The 24916-nt window shown below is 50.7% G+C and overlaps 1 protein-coding gene and 1 non-coding gene across 2 annotated transcripts; one reads left to right on the top strand and one right to left on the bottom strand.

Moving 5' to 3' along the window:
* Positions 1 to 1860: 1860 nt before the first annotated feature.
* Positions 1861 to 22803, bottom strand: Inpp5k (inositol polyphosphate-5-phosphatase K). The gene is made up of 12 exons (XM_051157968.1): positions 22756 to 22803; positions 20511 to 20618; positions 20132 to 20240; positions 16485 to 16601; positions 16006 to 16181; positions 15370 to 15481; positions 14197 to 14306; positions 5031 to 5217; positions 3274 to 3411; positions 2962 to 3045; positions 2727 to 2831; positions 1861 to 2603 (listed from the first exon to the last, which is right to left on the bottom strand). Exons 3-12 carry the CDS (start codon positions 20228 to 20230, stop codon positions 2544 to 2546), a joined length of 1188 nt encoding a protein of 395 aa, XP_051013925.1. The 5' UTR covers positions 20231 to 20240; positions 20511 to 20618; positions 22756 to 22803; the 3' UTR covers positions 1861 to 2543.
* LOC127200857 (U6 spliceosomal RNA) lies at positions 4401 to 4505 on the top strand. Its single transcript, XR_007832084.1, has one exon. It is a non-coding gene; the product is annotated as a U6 spliceosomal RNA (small nuclear RNA).
* Positions 22804 to 24916: the final 2113 nt, after the last annotated feature.

Genomic DNA, 24916 nt, shown 5'->3' with positions numbered 1-24916 from the left:
ACCCCTGGCTTTTCAAGACAGGGTTTCTCTGTGTAGACGACCAGGCTGGCCTGGAACTCAGAGATCTGCCTGCCTTTGCCTTCCAAGTGCTAGGATTAAAGGCATACACCACCACTGCCTTTTTTTTTTTCCCCCTGGTTTTTTTTTTTTTTTTTGAGAAAGGGTTTCTCTGTGTAGCCTTGCCTGTCCTGGACTCACTTTGTAGACCAGGCCTGCCTCTGACTCCCAGCATTGGGATTCAAGGCGTGCGACACCACGCCCAGCTTTTTTTTTTTTTTTTTTTTTAAGTGTTTGATTATGCTGTCCCTAATAGTCTTGAACTTCTGGATCAGGTGATTCTTCTGCTTCATCTGAGTGCGGGGAGGACAGGCAGTGCTGACCACTTGACCACACCTTGCTTTAGAGGCTAGGGCTGGTCATGCTGGGCACAAGGGGTTGCTGGGAACAGCAAGAGGCTTTTGCTCTACCCACGTCTAGAGCCTCAAGGTAAGTTCCTGGGTCCCTTGGGTGTGTTCCCCCTCTGTTTATTTTCAACTGAACACCCCCCCCCCCAACAGTGTTCCTGTTTTTCTGTCTGCATTGTTGCTAAATCACAGCTGACATTTTCCTGGCCTGGAACTGAGCTCCCGGTCTCCAGTCATTCCTTATAGGAAATGAGAATGGGGAAGTCAGGGGGAAACAGACTTTTCCAGAAGGAGAGGCTGGCATGGGAGGAGCAGAGGATCCCTGGGACTGCACTGATACTGACGGCTGGGCACCTTTCCTTTTCCCCCTCAGCTTTCCCCGCCCAGGAAAGGCCTATGAAGCTTCCTTCCTCTGGGAAACACATCCATCCAGAGCAGGCTCATCCTAGTGGCCACACAATGGCTCTTATCAGTCTCGGAGCCAGGCACTGAGACCCAGCACACACCAAGTCTCACCTATTTCCTGTTTCCACCCAACGGGTCAGGGGTGGGCCCAGAACAGCCATATCCTGACTGGGGCCTGAGAGGGAGAGCAATCCCCTTCCTTTTTCTGCCTCTCAATCACAGCTGAACTTACCCGGCTCAGTTCAGGAGGGACCCTGCACCAGCGCGCCAGGACAGTAGTGTTTCTAAGTGTGGGAAGGGTCAGGGTGAGTTTGTGGAGAAGGATTGGGGCCCTGGGCCCTAGAGCCAGCCCCAGGGCTTCCTGAGTCAGAATGGTGATGCTATTTGAAGCGCTTTGGCTCCTGGCAACAGCGCTCTCTGTGACTTGTCAGCGGGTATACTGTTTGTATTTTCAGGGTAACTGAGCCTCCTGTGGGTAAGGTAGAGTAGGATGGATCGCAGATGCAAGCCCAGTCTCTAGGTCCCATTCCTATATGCTGGTCCTCTCGCCCATCAAAGGAGTCACATACAAGCGTAAAAGCCACATTTATAATTCTCCCCTATGTGACACAGAACAGCCAGCCATGGCTCACTAGAGGCCTGGGAGGATCATTCTTAACAGACGGCAGCTCCCAGAAGAGAGCACAGAACCCAGAGTAACTGGAGACATGTCAGTCTCAGGTCACAAGATGAACATGGGAATCGCAGGGCCAAGACTCCCTGAGCTGTCTTCTCCTGGGAGAAGAGGTGTCGAGTCACTATTGGCAGAAGGGACAGGAACTGGCAGGATAGCGACAGGCTCCATCCACAGGGCACCTGGAGAATGCTGAGGCCTCTTGCTAGTAGGTCCTTCAAACTGTCTTGAGCCCAGCTCCTCTGCTGCTGCCCATTTCGAGCCCCCCACCTCCCCACCCCCGCTGCCGGGCCCAGGAGGAGCAGTGTTTGTGCCAAAGGCTCAGACAGGAGTGTAGCAGGTGACCTTGATCTGAAGGATCCCCCTAGAGGACTGCCACCTGTGAGCCCTTTGTGAAGGGCAGGTGAGGACAGGGGCCTCACTCACATGCGGAAGCTAGCCTTAGGCCCCAGAACTTCCTGGTCAGAGTCCACATTACAGGGCAGAGGTGGGCGCACTCTCTGCTTAGGGCTTCTGCTGAAAACGGGTCTCGGAGCCTCTGTTCATCCCATGGGGACAAACTCCGAGATGCCAAGACTTTTGGAATCCAGTGCTGTGTGAACTTATGGGGCCTGTACAAATGTGAACATCCCCCCCCCCCCGGCCGCCCGAGGCCCAGGATGGTGTGATAGGAATGCAGGCCTGTGCCAGATGGGGCATGTGCCTGGCACAGCGACTTGGGTGTGAGAGGGGGTGTTTATGTGTGGGGAAAAGGAGGATAAAGAAATGACATGCAGGCTAGTGGCTTTTTCCATGTGCAGCGGACCGTCCCCAAGTCTTCACTATTGACACACTACTTTGTTTCAACCACGTCTTAGTAACAAGAACTTGTATTAACGGGCCAGTTCATCTGGCCTGGAGAGAGCAGAGCAGTCTGGCTGAGCTCCCTTGGGAGGCGGGGAGCTGGAGGGTAGGCAGTTGCCTCCTCAGGGGCTGGGCCGGACCAGTGCTCCTGGCAGTGCTGAGGCAGAACTGGCTTCCGGCTCTAGCCTCCGCCCTGGATTCATTCACTAGCATTGGGCTCAGAGCTGTACTTCAGGCTCACACAGTGCGTCATCTGTCAAAAAGAATCGATGTGGGATCTGCAGGGGTAAAAGAAGTGGCAGGAGAGGTTAAGCAGAGGTCTTACCCACTTTCCCCATGCCCCAGCACCGCCCAACACATGTGGTTCCACAGGCGTACCGTCTCCCACCAGTACCCCTTACCTTGAAGGGTTGACTTATCCCCACTACAGAGTTCAGGTTGTTGCTATAGTAACAGAGGAGAAACTGATCCTCAGTGTCAGGGACGTCACTGATGTCGATGTACACCTGGGGCAACAGGAATGGGGTCAGCTCTAGGGCTCTGGGCCCTGCCCAGTGGTGGAGTGGTAAGTTACCCTACACCCCTTCCTTCCGGAGGACAAGAATGTTTAGGCAAGCCTGCATGCTGGAGACATACCTGGTTTGGGTTGTCAGCACAGGAGACCTGGTTGTCGCCAACCCAGACATAGGACACGTAGTCGTTAATGTGGCGCATCCCTACCTGTGGTTGAAGAGGGTGTGAGAGCTAGACAAAGCCCTGAGGAGAGGCTGGTCTGACTGCCGGGGCTGGCCACTACACGAAGTCTCCCCTTTCCTGGCAGGCCCTAAGTGGGTAAGGGTCCCTGGGGCGAACAAGGGTAAGCTATTCGGTTGTCCGTGCCAGCTGCTGTGAGACTCAGTGATGGACAAACCAGGGGTGATGGATGCCCTGCCTTGCCTGCCACCTCACCTTGTAGAGTCCAATCCAGTCCCAGGGGCTGCTGAGGAATTCTGGGGTGGAGGTGTAGCTGACCAACATGTCGTTCTCCATGGTCCAGAGGGACTCGGGCATCATGGTGATGAGCGGCACAGACATCTGCGGGTTCAGCTGGACACAGGGGTGGGCAGTAGGCTGAAACCCTTAAGGCAGCTGCTCCTTACTGTGTTCTTTTAGCGTGGTGGGGGCAACGGGGATGCCCAGAGAAGTGGGCATGGGACTTCGCTAGGCTACTCTAGCTGACCCTAGCTGCCCAGTAGGAAAGAGGAAGTGCCACAGGCTTGTTGGGGGAGAGCTTGCCCTGCCAGGGGAATGGGGTCCAGAACCAGGTAGGGAGATAGCACGGAGTACAGAACTGAGGGTGTGTGGATGGGGGAAGAGGGACTTGCTTTAAGAAAAGAGGTCTGTGGTGCACGCCTTTAATCCCAGCACTCGGGAGGCAGAGGCAGGTGGATCGCTGTGAGTTTGAGGCCAGCCTGGACTACATAGTCCAGGACAGCCAAAGCTACACAGAGAACCCTGTCTCTGGGGGAGGGGGGTGAAAGAAAAAGAAAAGGAAAAAAGAAAAGAGGTCTGGGGGCTGGAGAGATGGCTTAGAGGGTAAGAGCAACACCTGCTCTTCCAAAGGTCCTGAGTTCACTTCCCAGCAACCACTTGGTGGCTCATAACCATCTATAAAGAGATCCTGTGCCTTCCTGTGGTGGACAGGCACACATGTGGGCAGAATACTGCATAAATAATAAATAAAATTTAAAAAGAAAAGAGTTCTGGGCTGGGCATGGTGATGCATGCCTTTAATCTCAGCTGTGAGTTCAAGGGCCAGCCTCGCCTGGTCTACAAAGCAAGTCTAGAACAGCCAGGCTAACACAGAGAAGTCCTATCTAAAAAAAAAAAAAAAAAAAAAAAAAAAAAAAAGAGTCTGGAGCTGGAGAGAGAGGGCTCAGTGGTTAAGAACACTGTCTGCTCTTCCAGATGTCCTGAGTTCAATTCCCAGCAACCATATGGTGGTTCACAACCATCTATACTGGGATCTGATGCCCTCTTCTGGCGGGCAGGCACACAAAACTATATACATAATAAACAAATCCTTTAAAAAAAAAGTGTTTGCTTTGGCAACACATATATGAAAATTGGAATGTTCCAGAAGATTAGCATGGCCCCCGTGTGAGGATGACATGCAAATTTGAGAAGTGTTCTACTTAAAAAGCAAAAAACAAAGAGGTCTGACAGCTACTCTCTTCTGAGGTTTCTGTCTGTGGGGAAATGCTGTGGTAAGAACCTCTGTGAAAATGTGGAAGGGCCAGCACTGAAGCTGCGTGGAGCAGACAGCTTAATGTGGCCAGCACTGTGCAGTTATCAGGCGGCAAGCTGTAAGGGAGGGAGAGAGCTCCCTCTGCAACTCTATCTAGATACAATTAGGACAAATAAAAGGAAGTTCTACTTCTCACAGTAGGTAATAAGCCTGATGGAACTCATTAACCTCCGGGGAGAATACCGAGAGGAAACCAAACCCTATTCACAGGTGCCTCAACACCTCTTGACAGCGAGAGCCATCAACAGCTCCTCAGAATCCCTGGGACACCTGACCCCGGAGGAAAGGCAGTCATGTCCTCCTACTGGTGTCCCCTGAAGACTGCCTGACAGTACAAGCCAGCTGGAGCGGGGTTGGTGGTGTGGCCCAGCACAGCTATCCCTCCCTCTGCCCAGTTTTGGGAAGCCCAGAGGTTCACCTCCAAGCTGAAGGTGCCAGTGACAGGCTTATGGTCACTGATACTGTACGTCATGTGGCTGATGTAGCTCTTCAGTGTCAGCGCGAAGTAGGAGGTCGGCAGACTGGAGACCAAGGGGCTGACCTGGGGCTGCCGCTTCAGCCTCCACAGGATGCGGTCAGTCCACGCAGGTTTGCGTTTTTTCTCACTTAGGGTAGAGAAAAGAGTGCGAGGGGAAAGAGTTGGCAGGAGAGCAGGACTGTGCCTGCACGTGTCTGCTTCACGGTTAAGCAGTAGTCAAAGGCTTCTGGGCCAGGACTGAGGAAGCACAGTGGCTGGGAGGGTACCCCGTGGGATGAGCAGGATCAACCAGATCCTCTGCCTAAGCCCACGTGTTTATGAATTAAGCTGTGACTTAGGAACATTGCATTCAAGGCACCCCCCCTCAAAAAAAAAAAAAAAAAAAAGGAAGGAAGAAAGAAAGCAGAAAAGGAACCTATGTTGGGTTTTGAAGCTGTGGAGACTCAGATTTGGATTTGGGGGATGCTTACCACAGGCCTGTGGTTAGTATGGTCACCACTCACCCTTTACAGTAGGGAGATTGAGTCTTAGAATGGGGGTGATTTCCCCAAAGCCACAGAGCTACTAAGTGGTGCAGCCAGGACTCAAGGCCAAGCAAGCACCACGACCACAGAGCACGTGCTCTGGACCACTAGGCTACCCCCTCAGGCTCCAGCCTCCTCATCTGCAAAGTGACACGGAACAGTTGTCACCTCACAGGGCTGCTAAGATGACCAGATGAGCTGAATTGCCTCTAGCCCTGGAAGAGGCTGAAATCGGCTCTCTGTAGAAGGCGGTCTGTGGTTAGACGGGGCTGCTGTGTAGGTGAGGGTGGCTTCTGCTGCTGCCTCCATCAGTGCACAGGTGTGTGCGACCACGCCCAAGCTGCGTGTGCCAACGGTCTACCTTAGGGCTTCTGTAAGTGCTGGGCAGGCACGCTATCAACTGAGCTACATCCCCACTTCCACTGTGATTCTGTGGTCTCAACAGTCACCAGAAAGTGCTTCTCATATAAGCACGAGGCCTCAAGTAGAATCCTTGTAAAATTCAAAACCGTGTTAAGTCAGGTCCCACAGCATGCGCCTGTAGGCCCAGTGTGAAGGAAGCAGGCTAGATTACCGGCCAATTATGTAATGGAATGGGTGAGCTCTAGGTCAGTAAGTGACCCTACTTTAAAAAATGAGGTAGGAGCCAGGTGTGTTGGCGCACGCCTTTACTCCCAGCACTGAGGCAGTAGAGGCAGATGGATCTCTTTGAGTGCAAGGCCAGCCTGGTCTACAGAGTGAGTTCTAAGAAGACAGCCAGCGCTAGGTAGAGAGACCTATCCCCACCCCATACCCCCCAAAAAGAAAGAAAAAACAACAAACAAACAAACAAAGAAAAGGCTGGGGAGTAAAGGTGTTTGTCACCAAGCCTGACAAGCTAAGTTCAACACCCAGAACCCACATGGTAGAAGCAAAAGCGAGAACCAACTCTCAGGAGCTGGTCTTAGGTCTTTACACGCACGGCATAACAAGTGCACCTCCCCCCACCCACACTATAAATGTAAAAATGTGGTTTTTGGCTTTTTAAGACAAGGTCTCCCTGTACCTGTGTCCAGCTGTGTGGTGTCTTGTTTAATTGTTGTTGTTCTTTTTTTAATTTAAAGGGTTTTTTTTGGTTTGTTCTGTTTTTTGAGACAGGGTTTCTCTGTGTAGCCTTGGCTGTCCTGGACTTGCTTTGTAGACCAGGCTGGCCTCGAACTCACAGCGATCTGCCTGCCTCTGCCTCCTGAGTGCTGGGATTAAAGGCGTGCACCACCACGCCCGGTTAACTTTCTTGGTTGTCCTGGACTTACTTTGTAGACCAGGCTGGCCTCGAACTCAGAGATCTGCCAGTCTTTCCCTCCCATGTTGGGACTAAAGATGTGCTCCACCATGCCCGGCCTTAATATAAACATTTACAGCTGGGCTGGGAGGCAGAGGCAGGCAGATATCTCTGTGAGTTTGAGGCCAGCCTGGTCTACAAAGCAAGTCCAGGACAGCCAAGGCTGCACAGAGAGACCCTGTTTGGAAAAACCAACAAAGCCACACTAGACACTGGCATTTTGGCCTACACACACATTCATATTCATTCATTCAATCTCTCCTGAAAGAGTCAGACGTGGTGGCTCGTGTCTGTAATCCCAGCTCTCAGCTGGCTAAGGCAGGAGGGAGGACCAGATGCTGAGGCCAATCTGGGCTATGCAGAGTTCCAAGACAGTGCTGACTAGAGTGAGCTCTGGTCTCAAGGAGGGAGCAGGCCACTGGTGAGATGGCTCAGCAGGAAAGAGTACTGGCTGCTCTCTCAGAGGACCTGGGTTCAATTCCCAGCATCTATAGGCGCTAACAACCAATTGCAGAAGATATGATGTCTTCTTTGATGTCTGTGAATAATGCCAGGCATGCGTGGTATACAGATACAGGCAGGCAAAACGTATTTACAATAAAAAATGAATAGATAATTTTTTTTGTGCTCTATCTGCATGTATATCTGCATGCCTGAAGAGGGCATCAGATCCCAGTATAGATGGTTGTGAGCCACTATGTGGGTGCTGGGAATCAAACTCAGGACCTCTGAAGGGCAGACACTGCTCTTAACCACTAAGCCATCTCTCCCGCTCCCGAACAGATTAAAAAATTTAAAAGATGTAGAATCATGGAGGAAGACACTGATGCGGGCCTCTGGCCTCCACAGACACGTGCACAGGCAACAAACAAGTGTACCCACATACATGTATATACACACAAAATCCAAACAAACAAAAAAAGTAAACAACAACAAAAGCCAGCCTTAGCCCCTGCAAATGCTTTCCAGTTGGGCAGTGGTGGTGTACACCTTTAATCCCAGCACTTGGGGAGGCAGAAGCGAAGGCAGGTGACTCTCTGTGAGTTCAAGGTCAGCCTCCTCTACGGGGCTAGTTCTTGGACAGCCAGGGCTACACAGAGAAACTCTGTCTCAAAAAGCAAACAACAACAAAACCCCAACAACAATAACAGCCAACAAAGAATGCCTCCAGTCTTACTGTGCAGCCTCCCATGTCCCAATCACTTTGAAAGTCTCTGCCTCCTGCTTTCGTCAATCCTATTTGCACTGAGTAATCCCAATGCACTGCTGTCATCTCAGCAGAAGCACAGCTGTCAGCAAACGAGGGTGATACCATGGTAAACTGAGAGGCTGGAACCAGAGGCCAGCTGGAGGAAGGTTCTTGTCTGGTGGCTCGGAGTTATGCCTTGAGGCAAGTGACTTCACCTTGCTACATCTCAGTTTCTTGAACTTTAAGATGGTGTGATAAGAGCACTTACTTCAGAGACGCTGAGGCATCAAGGAGTGGCCAAGAAGTGGAAACTCTGGCTCAACTGCTTTCTGCTTGCCAGCGCCTAAGGTTTCCAGATGCTCTTTCTCCGGGGTTTCTTGTTATTTGTTCAGAGACAGAGTCTTACTATGTACCCCTGCTCAGCCTGGAACTCACTATGTGAGCCAAGATGGCCTCAACTTAGAGATCCACCTGCCTCCGTCTCTCCAGTGTTGGCGTTACTGGGAAACCATCTGTCTTGGTGGTCATCATCAACATGAGGTGGTAAGAGCCACACAAATACACTCCTTCAAAGCACAGCTTCTCCCCAACTCTCTGAGATGGCTAAGAACCCAGACCTCCTGTCACGATAGTGTCTTCACACCTGAACCAACATCTGTCTCCTTCCTCCTCCCCTCTTCCTATCTTTAGCATTTGCACTGTTCATCTTTTTCAGTAAGGCTTCATAAGTCATGCACATAAGATTAAAAAGCAGTGTTAACATGGCAGATGTGGTGCACACCTTTAATCTTAGCAGAGGCAGGCTGGCTTCCATATCAAGTTCCAGGCCAGCAGGAGCCACATAACGAGACCTTATCTCAAAACAAAAATAAAAACCAACCAACCAAACCAAAGAGTATCAAGGAAATTCTTTCTGTAGTTCTGGATGGAACCTAGGGCATGTGGTAGGTAACTATCGTTAAGCTATACCCCCAGTTCCCTGAGCTTGGTTGACAAGACAGGAAAAAAAAAAAAAAAAGGCAAATTAAATATGTTCAAATATTATTGTACCTATTCAAGTTCTACGTGTTGCATAATTTAAAAGTAGATTCTTAGTGTGCTATGCACTGTGACACTTCCTTTTTTTCCCCCCAAGATAGGGTTTATCCATGTAGCCTAGGCTTTCTTGGACTCACTTTCTGGGCCAGGCTGGCCTTGAACTCACAGAGATCCGCCTGCCTCTGCCTCCTGAGTGCTCAGATTACAGACGTGTGCCACCACGCCTGGCTGTGACACTTGTCTTATTGGCTGCTCCAATCTTTCCGATCAGTCTGTCATTCATATTTTAAAGAGGATTTATTCACCTTTGTTTATGTGCAGGGGTGCTGGCTGCAGGCATGTTTGTGTTCCACAAGCATGCAGTGCCCAAAGAGGCCAGAATGTGTCAGAACCTCTGGAACAGGAGTTATGGGCAGCGGTGAGTTGCCATGTGGGTGGCATCAGGAACCTGGGTCCTCTGCAAGTGTAACAAGTGCTATGATCCTCTGAGCCATCTCTCCAGCCCCATTATCCTGTCTTACAAGTCACATTGTCCCCCCTAAAGCTGAGATAGTCTATCTGGCCTGGTGGAAGCAGGGTGCTTGCGCAGATCTTCTGACTACAAAATCTGTGTGCCTTCACTGTCCCCCTCACCTCTAATGATTTGAGTGTGACTGTTTCTCAAAGAAATGAACTTTCCCGTTCAGAAAACTAAAGCCACAAAACTCTGCATGATTCTCTAGATTCTAAGCAAAACAAAGCAAAACAAAATTCTCTGTGCTCAGTTTCTGCAAACACAAGCACTTTTCACTTCAGCTCCCTATGGACGGCTTTTAAGTGCCTCACTGAACTCTGGAGCATGGTTAACTGGTCATGCATTTAATGTGTCCGTGACACAAGTCTTGACTAGCTTTGATCATCATATCCTCTGCTCAATGCCCACACTGCAGCCACATGGTTACTGTAATGACACCTGCTGCAATCCCTGACTCTACCAGGATTTCCTGCCCTGCCCTCAGCCCCTCCGCCCTCCCCTGTAATGGAGCCGACCTCGTTTCTCATTACATCTTGGCTCAGGGACGCTGCCTGGCTGATGAAAGCTGCATTCTATGCTCTGGACACAAATCATCCAGAGTCACTTTGTATTGCTAGACAGACACATAAATCACCCACCGTCGCCTAGGACAGCTACACAGGCTAGGGTCTTGTCTCCTCGGGGTGCTGCTCATCAGGGCTGCTGGAGGACTTCCTCTATCTGCCAGCACTGCTGCCTCCTTCAGCACACTCTTAGGAATGAGGTGTACAGCTCAGAGCAGAACGCTTACCTAGGACATGTGGGGCTCTACAGTCAACACCACTGCAACAATAAACAGATAAACAACCAACCCCCTTACTTGACAAGTATAATTGACCCCTCCCTCCTGTCTCCGGCTGCCAGCTTCCTTGGTACTTCTTTGAGTTCTGGAAATGTACTAGCAAACTCCTGACCAAGCTCACCATGATGGTTTGACTCTTGTTGCTGTTGGTGGGCCCCTTTGCTGGTCTGGGTTGAATGTTTTTCTCAGACCCCCAGATCAAACACAGGCTGGGCTGAGCATAAATGAGCCCCAGGTTCTGCTCAGGTATCAAGAGGACAGCAGTGGCTCATGGCAGGTTTCTTCTGCTTTGCAGTTAGGTATCAGTCTTTTTTATTTTTTATTTTTATTTTTTGGTTTTTCGAGACAAGGTTTCTCTATGTAATAGCTTTGGCTGTCCTGGACTGCCTTTGTAGACCAGGTTGGCCTCAAACTCACACTGATCCGCCTGCCTCTGCCTCCTGAATGCTGGGATTAAAAGTGTGTGCCACCACGCCCGGCCCAGAGTTAGGTATCAAACCGAGTGCCTTACACAGACAGCTTCTACCAATGAGCTATACATCTCCTGCACTTAAAAAAAATGATTTCATAATACATGCAGTTAATTTTCTTTTTAAAATGACTTATTCTTACACTGGTTTTGTGTGAAGATGTCAGATCCTCAGGAACTAAAATTACAGACAGTGGTGAACTGCCATGTGGGTGCTGGAAGTTGAACCCTGGTCACTCTGGAAGAGTATCCAGTGCTCTTAACCACTGAGCCACCTCTCCAGCCCCTGCACTTTGGTTTTTGAGACAGGTAGTAAGAAACTTTGTGATTCAGGAAGACTCTAAATCCGTGTCTGCCTGACTGCAGAGATGCGAGTTTTCAGTGGTGCTTGGAGCCCAAACACAGAGGGATGTCTGGACAGGAACAGTGGACTTCATTATTGAGATACTCCTGTGTAGTGCAGAAGTAGCTGTTGGTTCCTGTGGTGTATGTTGCTGAGTCCACCTAGAGAGCAAGCAGGCGTGCCAGGATTGCCTGTACACGCTATGCAATCCCAGGGCCTGGGAGATGGCTCAACTGGTGAAGTGCTTAAGGACATGAGGTTAGATTCTCAGCACTTGTTTTAAAGTATATGCCTGTAACCACAGGGATTGGGTGGGGGAGACAGTTGAATCCTTGGACCTCATTGATCATCAAGACTACAGCCAGACAAATAGTGACTGCTGCCAGATTCAATGAAAAACCCTGCCTAAAAAAAAAAAAAAAAGGAAAGCCTGGCATGACGGCACACACCTTTAATCCCAGCAATCAAGAAGCAGAGGCAGAGCAGGCACTCTGAGTTTGAGGCCCGCCTGGTCTACAGAATGAATTCCAGGATAGCCAGGCTCCAGAAAGTCCATGTCTTGAAAACAAAAAAAGCAGCTGGGCGTGGTGGTGCACGTCTTTAATTCCAGCACTCGGGAGGCAGAGGCAGGCAGATCTCTGTGAGTTCGAGGCCAGCCTGGTCTACAAAGTGAGTCCAGGACAGCCAGGACTATTATAAGAGAAACCCTGTCTCAAAAAAAAAAAAAAAAAAAAAAGCAAAACAGAAACAGTATGGAGAACGATGAAAAAGAGATACTGGCACCAACTTCTGTCCTCTGCACACATGTGCACACTCACACAAACACCTATATACACTCCACACACACACACACACACCAAAAAACACAAGTAAAATATAATCCCGGCTGCTTGAGGGGCAGAAGCCTAAGGGCCATGTCTTCTAGGGTTCTCTGTGTAGCCCCTGGCCTTCCTGGAACTCACTCTGCAGAAAAGGTTGGTCTCCAGCTCAGATCTGCCCGCCCTGCCTCCTGAGTGTTGGGAGTAAAGGTGTGCGCCACACCACACAGCTAACCTTCTTTTTTAATACGAAGTCAGCAACAGCAACGGGTGCATGTGGAGAAGGAAGCGATGGAAGCCGTCTGCACAATGCCTGGCACACGGTAGGAGCTCTGTGCCCGAGCACAGCGAGCCAGTATATAGCAACAAGCACCTGCATCCTCCCTAGGGTTTTTGTTTTTGTTTGTTTGTTTGGTCTTGATGCCAGCCTCTTTTGCTCTTGCTGGGAAGATTGGTGGCTATGAATTATTTGGGGTGGGTCTCCTGGCAAGCATTATATCCCAGCACCACAGACTTAGCTATGTTCTTAGTTGAAGTACTGTACATGAAAAAGCACTACCCAGGCCAGAGAACAGGCCCGAGCCTAGCCCACCCATCAGCTAAGCCACCTGAGGGCTTGTACTCACTACCTATGAGCCTAGCTACCCTGTCAGACCTTGCCAACTCCAGCCCTGCCCCCAGCTGCTTGCAAGGCCTCCCAGTCTGCTGGTAGTCTCTCTGCTATGACCCAGGGGAATTGCACCTTCCTAGTTAAGGATTGAACCCGGGGCCTGCAGGTGCTAGCCAACTGCTCGACCAAGTTACAGCTGCAGTTCACTTGGAGGTCTGGCCTCCGAGGCCCCAGGCAGCTCTTGAGGCTTTCCAGATTCCACACTGCTGCTCAAGTTCAATGGACGGCTGTAGAGGCCAGCACTTCCCTCCCGCGGCAGTCACACCAGCCAGCCAGCTTGTCCTCTTACCCACTTTCCAGCCTGCACTGTTGCCAGGCTGCCCTGTCTCCAGAGGGCATTGCCTCTTCTTGTGCAGACTGCCCTAGCCATAACCCTATCCACGTCCTGCTCCACAGTCCTCAAATGGCACACCCTCTTTCCTTTTCCTTGATAAGGACATTTAGGCTCTGTCAAACCATTTCTATGCATGAAGCTCATAGCTACCCTGGCCTGCTGTGGAGATAACGCTACTTCCCTTTTTACTCCTAAGGGTCTCGGCCACCCTGCTGATGGCCCCCCACTTCCCCCCACCACACACACACTAATAATCTGTGTCTTAAACTTCTGGGAAGCTGCTGCCAGAGCACCTCCTCTGTTTTGTTCTCTGGGAACTTCGTATTTTCCTTTGGGAAATTGTTTGTGTTGTTTTTCTAAGACAGGGCCTCAGGCAGGCGCAGTGGTGCGCCCCTGTAATCCCAGCACTCAGAGAGGCAGAGGCAGGTGGATCTCTGTGAGTTCCAGGCCAGCTTGGTCTACAAAGTGACTTCAGGACAGCTAAGGCTACACAGAGAAACCCTGTCTTGGGGTTAAAAAAAAAAGACAGGACCTCATGTAGCCCTGGATGGCTTTGAACTTGCTGTGTAGCTAAGGGTGGCCTTGCCTGCAGCTCCCAAGTGCAAGGATTACAACTATGCAAAACCACGGCTGGTTTTACACTCTTTTTCATCTCCTCACATAGTATTTGACTCACGCAGAGTTTGGGGCAGGGGAACTTAACGTGAGTAATTATCTTGGGTAACCTTTCTGCACTCCTGTATGAGACTAGAAGGCCCTGGGAAGTAGAAGAAAGTTCCCAGAATGCTATTGTGCCTCCACTCCTAGGTCAGGGCTGCCTCCGCCCTCTCCTATACTGTCCTTCAATTACCTCCTTCCCTACACTCTTGCTAATACCAACTTCCTGCCCACTCTCAGACCAGTCTGGGAAGTCCTCACAGGCAGAGCCCAAGAAAGGGTGGGGATCCCACTCCTGAGAGGTAATGGCGGGATCTAGTCCTGCCTCTCTGACCTCCACCCTGCTCCGAGGGCTGCCAGAGCCTCTGGGTACTGGTTCCCTCCTCACCTGGTGTCATAGTTGTTGGAGTGCTTATCAAACTTGTAGGTGGGCGGGAAGAGCAGCGGGCCTTCCTGGAACTCCCGGAGCAGTGGGTCATGTCTTTTGGCAATGCGGAGCTGTAGATAAAGACACAGTCCCCATCCCTCACAGTCCCGACTCAAGACGTCAGCACCACCCTCTTTGCCACCACTTCAGCAATCCCCATATCGTCTGACAATGTGACTTCACAGGAGCAGGGGAAGCCGCTGCTGCCATTTTCCCTTTCTAGCCTTCTCTGTGGAAAGCAGACTTTGAGTTCCAACTGTCTGGGGATCACTAGGAGGACGCAGAAAAACCAAGGCCCCAGAGGGGTGGCATATTCTCCTCCAAGAGGTAAGTAGGCTTGGGAAAAGTACATATAGGCTCAAGCATGTTATAAGGCCAGGGCTGGCCAAAGCTCACTCAGACCGCCTCTCCCTCCCTCAGTCTCTGGAGCAGTTGAGACTACAGGTGTGAGCAGCTGAGACTACAGGTGTGAGCAGCTGAGACTACAGGTGTGAGCAGCTGAGACTACAGGTGTGAGCAGCTGAGATTACAGGTGTGAGCAGCTGAGACGACAGGTGGAGCAGCTGAGACTACAGGTGTGAGCAGCTGAGACTACAGGTGTGAGCAGCTGAGACTACAGGTGTGAGCAGCTGAGACTACAGGTGTGAGCAGCTGAGATTACAAGTGTGAGCAGCTGAGGTTACAGGTGTGAGCAGCTGAGACGACAGGTGGAGCAGCTGGGCCCAGCCTGGCTCCCTGTGCTTGAGCATGCCAAGGGTTTCTTAGGTGACGCTCAGCCCTGACGGTATGGCTGCCCCACCTCCACATGCAAAACCTGGCTAGACCCCTGCTCCCACCATGGAGAAAGGAGAGCAGAGCCCAGACAACCTGAGTTCTGTTGCTCTCTGAGCATTTCACAGACAGCCACAATAGGCTCAGCTCACACACACATACCCCAGACCCTCTGTTCACTTCACACACACACAGAGACACACACACCCCAGCCCTCTGCTCACTACACACACACACACCAGACCCTCTGCTCACTACACACACACACACACACCAGACCCTCTGCTCACTACACACACACATACACACCAGACCCTCTGTTCACTTCACACACACACCCCAGACCCTCTGCTCACTTGATACCTGATCCTTCTCCCACAGCTCGCGGTAGCACTGCCTTGTTATACAGTCCTGAACAAAGAGCAACCCAAAGTCCTCAATTCGAAAGTTCATGTCTCCAAACCACAGAATGAGGCTTCAGGAAAAAAAGGAGGGCAGCCTGAGGGTTTGTGATGAGGTCAGTGAAGAGGCACAGGCCTGCTGAGCCCAAGGGCTGCTGGGGAGGAAAAAGCTGAGGGGGCAGGTGAGAAGCTAGATTCTAGGCAGGAGCAAATGAAGGCCAGGACATGCATGGGGCCACCAGGACAGTCCTTGGCACGGACGCCATTATTTAAGGTAAAGGCCTTTCCCAGATGAGCACATGGCAAATACAGGGCAGGCTCTAGGCCTCTGCTCCCCAGCTCGCCATCAGGACAAGCTGAGAAACAGCCCCGTGGTAAACTCAGGAACCACAAAGGGCTTGACCTGGGATGTTTACAAGTGTCCAGGGTTTCTAGGAAGGACAGAGAGGCCAGAGGAAGGTAGACATCGGGCAGGCAATGCTGGGTAGTCCAGCAGATGGGACGTCAGGAAGGGTGCTGGGGAGTGGACTCAGCAGTCAGCGCTAGCCTAGGCTGGTGAGGGGAGGGCAGGGGTGACAGTTTGCAGCTTCAGGCTCACTCATGGTCCAGTATGTTGGGGATACCATATCCCTCAAAAGTCTGATTCTCCAGGATTCTGTCAAAGTGCTCCAGGCGCTGGTCATTGTTGGACATATGGGGAGGCAGGTGGCAGTTGACGACGCTCACATAGTAGCCATAAAGCTTCAGGCACACGTTGACTCCCCCTTTGTTCCCCTGGTAGCAAAGCGGGGAAGAAGCATGGGGGAGACTGGATCGTATGCTCACCCCAGTTTTCCCAAGACCCCAGCCATAAACACCCAGCTTCCCCGCTAATTCTTCCATGCACAAAACTCAACACCCCAATCTAGGATCTCAGGAATACCCAGGCCCTGCTGGGGTGGCTGGGTGTGGGGTAGGGGTTGGGGGATGGGAAGGGCCCCAGGCTATGCAGAATAAGCTCATTTCACCCTGTTTTGCTTAGCTTCAAAGCATCCAGCCCTTGTCAGCTCAAGTCTCAGACGAGAGCTCAGTCCTTACCCAGTACCCGTAGAGGCCAGTAGGAGTGCATTTTGTAGAGATGGTCTGGATGTAGGGCAAATGCTGATACTTGGCAAAGACCAGTAAGAGAAGCCCCTGCATACGGACTTGAGAAATCTGCATCAGAGGGCAAAGGTCACTCATTAACCTGCAAAGGCCAATTGCAACCCTGCTAAGTGCAACCAGGCACTTTCAAGCGTCTGGAACCACAAGCCAAGCCCTGACCAAGAGGCTATGGAGCCCAGTTTGAGTCTGAATTTCACTCTTTTGCTTTCTTTCTCAGCTGCAAACACTACACTCTGGGAGCTGCAGTTTCTGTTTATGGTCCTGGGATGGAGGGAAGGGAAGAGGCTTCCAGGGTAGCACTCTCCTTCCAGACCGGCTTATGCACATTTAAATGCTCCTTCTCCTCCTCCTCCTCCGCTCACTCACGCTGGCCTAAGAGATCTCCGCCTGTCTTCTCATGACCTAAGCAGGAATAAGACTATGCCACACATACTGTGAAGATATTCATTTTTGGCTCAATGGTATTTGAGTGTATGTATCCCTGGCTTTTTATGTGGGTACTGGGATCTGAACCCCTAGAGAGACTATCGCAACAAGTGCTCTAACCCACTGAGCCATCTCTCCACCCCACTGCCCTTTTGTTTTGTTTTTGTTTGTTTGGTTTGGTTTTTCAAGACAGGGTTTCTCTGTGTAGCCTTGGCTGTCTTGGACTCGCGTTGTAGACCAGGCTGGCCTCGAACTCACAGCGATCCATCCACCTGCCTCTGCCTCTGGAGTGCTGGGATTAAACATGTGCACCACCACTGCCCGGCTACTGCCCTTTTTGATACAGGGTCTTGCTAGGTATCCTGGGAGACCTTGAGCTGGCAATGCTCTTGCATTAGCCTCTGAGTGCTGGGATCACAGGTGCGTGCCCCTACACTCACTTTGGCTTAGGGACTCTTAAACATTAGCAAGAACAAGAGAGAAGCTTCTAGGATGCTATTCTGAATCTTGAGTTGTCTGATGGCAACTCAAGTACAGAAATTCACTGTCTTAGGGCTGGAGAGATGGCTTAGCAGTTAACAGCACTGGCTGCTCTTCCAGAGGATCAGGGTTCAATTCCCAGCACCCATATGTCAGCTCACAACTGTCTATAACTCCTATTCCAGGAGATCCAACACCCTCACACAGACATATATGGAAGCAAAACACCAATGCACATGAAATAAAAATAAATTTTAAAAATTCATTGACTCTACACTTAATGCACCCATCCATTTTTCTTCTTTTTTTCACCCCAATGCCGAGGACCAATTTCAGAGCCTTGTGCATGCTGGGTAAGCATTTGAATACTTTTCTATACATGTTTTAGCCCACTGAAACAGTACCATGAAAATGATGGTGGGGTGGTGGTAGTGTGTGTGTGTGTGTGTGTGTGTGTGTGTGTGTGTGTGTGTGTGTGTGTGTGAGATATAACTAGAAAGTTAGGCATCATGGCATATGCCTATAATCCTAGCACTCACAGAGGCGGATCAGGAGTTTAAGGCCAGTCTGGGAAACAGGAGACAGTAATCGTTTTGCAGACTCTGTGGTTGTTATGTCCATGGAGGCAACGTACAGGGGATGGATGCGAGTACTGCGGACACAGGCTCCAGGGCTGGGGAGAGCAGCTGACGTTCATGGAAAGGCTTAAGCGTTCCCCCAGAGGTCAGGAATCACTAGCCCTGGCTTGCTGATGTAGGGCTGAAATTCCAGGAGGCAGGGGACCTAGAAAGGCTGTTTTGGGAGTGCCCACTATTGGTGGCTGCAGAGGTGGGGTGGGAAACGGCCATCCCTAGCGACACCCTCCCCCCCACCTCGGGGCTGGACTGTCCACCACTCCAGTAGCTGTTTCCGGAGCATGAGGTGCAAAGGCCAAGGAGGAAATCTCCGGGTGGGGAACTCAGCTGAGGCCTTCCAGGAATTATGAAACTTGATCCCACAGTCCAGGAGCAGAGTTAGCACAGTGAAAAAGTCAAAGTGGGGGGAACCCCAAACTCAGTACTGAACAAAAGAGAAAGTGGAGCCTGAGCCCTCTGACATTGCTACAGACGTCTATACTAACCTACTCTTGCCTACCCTAAGTCAGCATCTTTTTTCCTGTAACAGGAATTGAGCCTATGGCCTAGCATATGGGCTCTGAGCTACAGTCTTTTATTTTTCCCACTCACAACTACCTATGATAACGGAAATCCGGCTGGTCTATATTATGAGGGGCCAAATCCCAGGGTCGGGACAGAAACCAAGAACCTGAAACGACTCAGGAGTGGATCTTCAGGTAACCGTCACTAACAGAGCAGGTTGGGGCCACTGGGCTTCAGCACAAAGGCCAGTTGACTTGGTGAGAGAGCGGCAGGAAGTTGGGGACGAGAGGAAGGAGTAAGGGCAGGACCTGGTGAGACTAGGAAAGCAAGTGGGATTCTGAGGAAAAGCCAGAGATTTCCAGGGAAAGTGCCAGTGGGATGAAACTAAGGAGGAGGAGCCCAAGGGACTGGCAGGGGCTGACTAGACACTGGGGCAGCAAAGAGGGTCCCCTGAGTTCTTACATTACAGCTGGTAAATCCCCTCAAGGAACTGGCTGTAAGCAAGGTCCTCTCCCGTCCATCTTGGGAGAATGGGAGGCGTCTGTTTTGCCTGCTGAGACCTCAGGCTAGCTCTCAATTGTAGGAGGCCACATGAGTGGAATGGGTTGTGTCCCTGCCACAGGCGGAGCTAATTTCCTTGGCTCCATTCCACTCTAGTAATCCTTTGCCAATCAGTCCAGGCCCAGGAGGCGTGAGGCCTCGGGAAGGAGTGAGTACTGGGAGAGGGGCTTCTTCCTTCCATGAGGGAACAGCTCCACATTCCCCAGCAGAGGCTTCTCGGTTTGTCTCGTGGGAACTAAGGGTTCTGTGGCTGGCATTGCCTAGCCTCAGGGCAACTAAGTCTTCTGTTTCTCCTTCTGGGGGGGGGAGGCGCACATAGCTCTTGCTCCAGTAGCAAACTAGGTAACAAAATCAATACTGAAGAATTAAAAAAAAAAAAAAAACTGATCTAGAAAGGGAAACAGAGACTTCTAGTATTTCCAAGAAGCTGTCAAGTAGCTGCTTGGATTGGGAGTTTGCTCATTCACTGTGGGTGCAAGGCAGAATCAAACCCAGTGACCTAAAGCATTCCTGTCATCTCCTATGGGTTAAAGAGTCCCCAGAGGGTTGAGATTGTAAAATAACCCACACCAAGAGCTTATTTACACTGCTTAACACCAAGCCAGCACTCCGTACATTGTAGCAAGTACTACACTCAGGAGATTTCCTGCCGGGCAGTGAGCAGAGACCAGAGGGTGGGGCAGGGGTAGGCGCTGAGCTTTAACAAGCCCTGTTGCATTTCCACTAGGAAGTCTCTCAAGTGCTAAACATCTAGGCATGAAATAACCCCTAGAGTTGGGTCATAGCTCAGACCTAGGTACCCTGGGACAGAACAAGGCAGGCAGGGGGCTGAGTGCAATATGAGGTGTAAACCTTTCAATAAGTGGGAAAGAACGTGAAATGCTGAGTGGAAGAAAAAGGAACATTATCAGACAAACAATTAGAGTCAGTGCAGCTGACACACACTCCTCCATTTGGCCCGAGTTTTTAACTTACCTTGACAAAGTTCAGAGGGGAGAGCATATCCATGAAGAAACTGCTCCATGGGTCTTCAAATGCAACATCAGAAAGAAGGCTTATGATTCCAGAATTCATTTCCTGCAAACTGACCACGCCTAGTCAGAGGCTCCTGCTTCTCCCACAGGCATCACAGACTGTCTGTCGGACCCGGGTTCAGAGGACCAAGATTTCTCCCTGCCCTGACTGTGTGGCTGTTCGCCTCCATCCAACCCATGACCACTGTTGACCCCAGATAAGAACCCTGACACTGGACCCATTGAGGATGAGAGCTCCTCACCTTCAGACTCTGGCGTGAGGGAGGACGGTTACATCAGTCCTCTGCAGGGAGAGAGGGTGGGGGCCTCCAGACACCTACCCAATGATATATATGTCCAGGTCCAGTTCTTGGTTGTTCACTTGGAGCAGGTCACTGAGGTCCACAGTGGGGGCTTCCGAGGCCACATTCCATGTCACAACATGTATGCTGTGGAAATGGTAAGGACAGTCACAGAAAATGCAGGGGCTAAGGGGGCTGGAGAGATGGCTCAGAGGCTAAGGACACTGGCTGCTCTTCCAGAGGTCCTGAGTTCAATTCCCAGCAACCACATGGTGGCTCACAACCATCTATAATGAGATCTGGTGCCCTCTTCTGACGTGCAGGTTTACATGCAGGCAGAACACCGTATGCAAAATAATAAGTACATAAATCTTAAAAAAAAAAAAAAATGGAGGAATGAAGATTTTTTTCCAGATAATGGGCAGGGACTTAGGCCTGTTAAATGGCTTCCACTGCAGTGTTCATGGGAAATATGTCTGCATGTTTGTTTGTTTAGTGCTTTTGAGACAGTGTCTCACTATGAAGCCCTGGGTTGCCTCAAACTCCCTGTATAGATCAGAGTTGCCTGGGATTCACGGAGAGCAGCCTTCTTCCCACTCCTAAATTATGGGACTAAAGTTGTACAGCACGTGCCCAGCTTGCTTCTCAATCTTGTGGTAGTAAGGAGGGAATGGAGCAACGGAGCATAAAACGTCTCCCTTCCCTGTTACCCCTTGAACTGGCTCCTCCATCCAGGTTTCCAGCTGCCCATACCTGGCAGCACCTGACACAGAGCTGTCAAAGGGAACTCAAAAACAGCTGGCCAGGGAGAAGAACGAAGGAAGAGTCGGCTAGACAGGAATTTGTCAACCATTAGCCCCTCTAGCTATCTGCGTCTCATCGATCCTCTATGGTTCAGCCTGCCGGTTTCTGCTCCCATACCTCAACCTATGGTTCCCAAAAACACCGAGGAGCTAGAGGTTGAGTCTACCTGACCACGTGCCTCAGAGCTACAAGAACAGACATTTCAGAGAGAACCCAGTTAATGGCATATTCCCTCCCTCGCTCCTGCCTTGCAGATCCCTGGGGCACAGCAGATTCTGCTAAGGCCTTCATGGAGCCTAAGTAGAAGTTTCCAAGTAACTGGCTTCTTAGTCTCTACGTCAGGAGTACTCTATTGGGAGAAGCCATCGAGTGGAAGATAGCAGGAGGAATAATTACGCAGCAGCTCTCGGATGCCATGACGTCCCATCAGAAGTTCAGAATATCAGAGACGGACTGAGCCCTTAAGCGAGCATGTTGCTATAGCAACACTCCAAGAATCCCAGACTGTAGAGAGATGGAGCCTGTGAGTTCCAGGAACACTGAGGCACCAAAGCATAAGACCCTGAGGGTATGAGATCTGGTACCCTCTGGCCTGCAGGCATACATGAAGGCTGTATACACAATAATAAATAAATAAATCTAAACAAAACAAAACAAAAAAACAAACCAGCTCTTCTCCACCAGATCCTGTTCTTAGAGGCACATGTTCTAAGGAGTATGACTTGTAAAACACACACACACACCATTTTTCTTGGCTAGCTTAAAACAATTTCCTGCCTCTCCCTATGAATATAAACAAAATAATACAAAAACCACCTCGGGTCCTCTGACAGCCTCTTACTTTGTTGTTTACGGTCTCCCCCTGCTGTCCAGCAGAGGATTAAGGCAGGTAATCTTTTTACTCAATGGTTCCTTGTATTCCCAGGCACTTAACTGTAAGTGGATAAAGAATAAAACTTGGGATTTCTCATCCCAGTTCTCAGTTTTGATGATTAGCAGCAAATCCATGCACCGTGATTTACACTCAATTGAGTGATTAGCGGTGTTCCTCGTGATTAAAGAGCAGGCATGAGACCAGGCTTCGCTTCGCTAAAGGATTTTTTTCTTACCTAAATCTGATTTCGGATTTTTAGAGATCATAACCGGATCAAGAAGATCCCATGATGTACTGCTGATGGAAAATAGGAACAAAGCTTTCTACTCTGCAGCTGAAAGGGCGACCGTCGTTCCTTAGCCAACGCAACCCAACCCAAGAGTTGGGGAGCGTCTGCAGTGACCACCTCGGCAGCCCGAGTTTAGAGCGGGCATCAGATCTAACACAGCCCATTCAACACTGGCCTGGCAGAATTTGGGTGTCCTAACTAAGGCAGCCTTGTAGGTCTGTCCTCTTGATTGTGATTTGGTACCCAGCCCAACAAATCAGGCGAGACTGAAGATAGCTAACGGCTAGGAACCGACCGGCCTACACCGGCGTCCTCACCTGAGTACACAGCCTTTCCGTGCGCTGGGCCGCCGTGGGCTCTCTGACGACATCATTCCCACGCGGTACCTCGGTAGGCTCCTGCCTCCGCGCTCCAGCTAGTGAGGGCCGGAGCAGCAGCCCTGGGTCGCCGGGCTCAGCGGCACTGCTCCCTCCGGATTGTTTTTCCGGATTCTCAGCGCACTTCGGCTTCCGTAGGAGGTGGATCTTGAGCGCCCGGGGCTGTAGGGGTGCGGTTGGGGAACAGAGGCGGGACTGTCGAGCACAGCGAAACGCCCAGAGGCGGGACGGAGACCGGCTCGGAGACGCGGAGAGGCGTGTTCTAGGTGTCATCCACCCCTCGACGCCACACCGCCCTCGCCGATCCGCGAGCGGGCGGCGGCGCGGCCGCCAGAGCCCCGCATTCCCAGCCTGCCTTGCGTGAGGGCGCGGGCAGGAGGGGCGTTGCGGGCGGAAGTCGCCGTGGTGCGCAGACTTTTGGCTCGCGTCTGTTTTCTCTGCCGCCTACCCACCTTCAGAAATCAGGAGGGGCAGGGTGCGGATGCTCAATGTAGTCCGTTCTGCCGCTGGCCTCGCCCCGCACAAGTGAAAGTGTACCCTTGGCTGTGACCACGCTGGCTTCGAACTCACAGCGACCCGCCTGCCTCTACCTGTGCTGGGATTAAAGGAGTGCGCTACCGCGCCCTGTTTACAAGTTATTTCTGATGAAGAAACATCCTCATAGTGGTCACAGAGCACTTACATTCTTTCAAGTGACTTGCTGGCCATCTTTGGGTTTTTCTCCCCCCGCCCCCCTCCCCCCCCAAGACAATCTTGCTATTATGTCCTGGAATAGGCAGCTCAGAGCGGAGACTGCATGAGAGCACCACCACGCCCAGCTCGAAACTAGTTTTGCTGAATACAAAGCACGTTTTAGGACTCCAGAAATTGGACAAGTAGCTATCAGTGAATGAAAACCACGGCGTTGCTCCCATTTGGTGTGTATGTGGCTGAGCGCGATGATTTATTTTGCCAGACACTTCGATTTATTTCCTCTTTATTTCTCATTCTTAATTTTTTAGGGTGGAGGGATAGTGCATGGGATTGTTATTAGAGTTACGACTTTCCCCAGGAAAACTTAGTTTTACCAAAAAGCGTCATGAAATTCACACACTAGAAAGCCAAGGTGAAGATTCCTACTTTTCACACCTGTAGTAACAGCCACAAGAATCCACAAACATCCTGCTACTTTAAATATAAATTCTGCTCCAGGCGACACAGGACTTTAATCCCAGCACTTCGGAGGCAGGGGCAGGCGAATCTCTGTGAGTTTGAGGCCAGGCCTGGTCTACAGAGTGAGTCCAAGACAACCAGGGCTACACAGAGAAACCCTGTCTTGAAACAAAAGCCAAAAACAACCCCCACGCCCCGCAAAACACAACAGTTATGTTCTGGAACTAGGTGTAGTGGTGTATGCCCGTAATTCCAAGAGGCTGAAACAGGATGATTACTCCAAATTTGAGTCCAGTTTGGGCTACTTGAGAGTGTTACAGGACATCAGGACAATGATGTGATCCAGTCTCAAAATTGAGGGGGAGGGGGACAACCTCTGCTAACAAATTTAACAACCTGAGTTTTACCTTGGATGGAAGGACAGAATCACTACAAGCGGTCCTGACTTCCACACAGAGCCATAAACATAGTAATGAAGAAAGCTAAAGGGCTCAGAGGTTAAGATCACTGAACTGAGGACCTGGGCTTGGTTCCCACCACCCCCATGGTGGCTCCTAACAATGTAACTCCAGCTACAACGGATCAGAGCCCTTTCTGGAGCTCTTACGTGCGGTGAACATTAATCTTAAAATGTAAATTAAGAAACAAAACCCATTGCTGTTGTCTGTTCCTACTGTACTTTTAGACCAGGCTAGCCTCTTATACAAAGAGATCCACCTGCCTCCACCTCCCAAATGCTGGGATTAAAGCCCTGTGGCAGTCAGGCATGGTGGCACAGGCCTTTAATCTCAGCACTTGGGAGGCAGAGGCAGGTCAATCGATTTAAGTTCGAGGCCAGCTTGGTCTACAAAGTGAGTACAGGACAGCCAAGGATACACAGAGAAACCCTGTCTCGATAAACAAAAGAAAGAAAGAAAGAAAAAAAAAAAAAGGCTTTAAAGAAGATTTT

The sequence above is a fragment of the Acomys russatus genome, chromosome 16 (assembly GCF_903995435.1).
Source record: "Acomys russatus chromosome 16, mAcoRus1.1, whole genome shotgun sequence".
Taxonomy (NCBI): domain Eukaryota; kingdom Metazoa; phylum Chordata; class Mammalia; order Rodentia; family Muridae; genus Acomys; species Acomys russatus.
The sequence above is the reverse complement of the archived record's forward strand: the minus strand, read 5'-3'. Positions and strand labels throughout refer to the sequence as shown.

Excerpts from the sequence above, each read along its gene's own strand:
- Inpp5k (XM_051157968.1), bottom strand. The coding sequence starts at position 20,230 with ATGAATTCTGGAATCATAAGCCTTCTTTCTGATGTTGCATTTGAAGAC. Across the intron at positions 15,482-16,005 it reads CCCAACATACTGGACCATGA|CCTCATTCTGTGGTTTGGAG; the intron begins GTGAGCCTGAAG and ends TTTTTCCTGAAG. Across the intron at positions 14,307-15,369 it reads AGCTGTGGGAGAAGGATCAG|CTCCGCATTGCCAAAAGACA; the intron begins GTATCAAGTGAG and ends CTTTATCTACAG.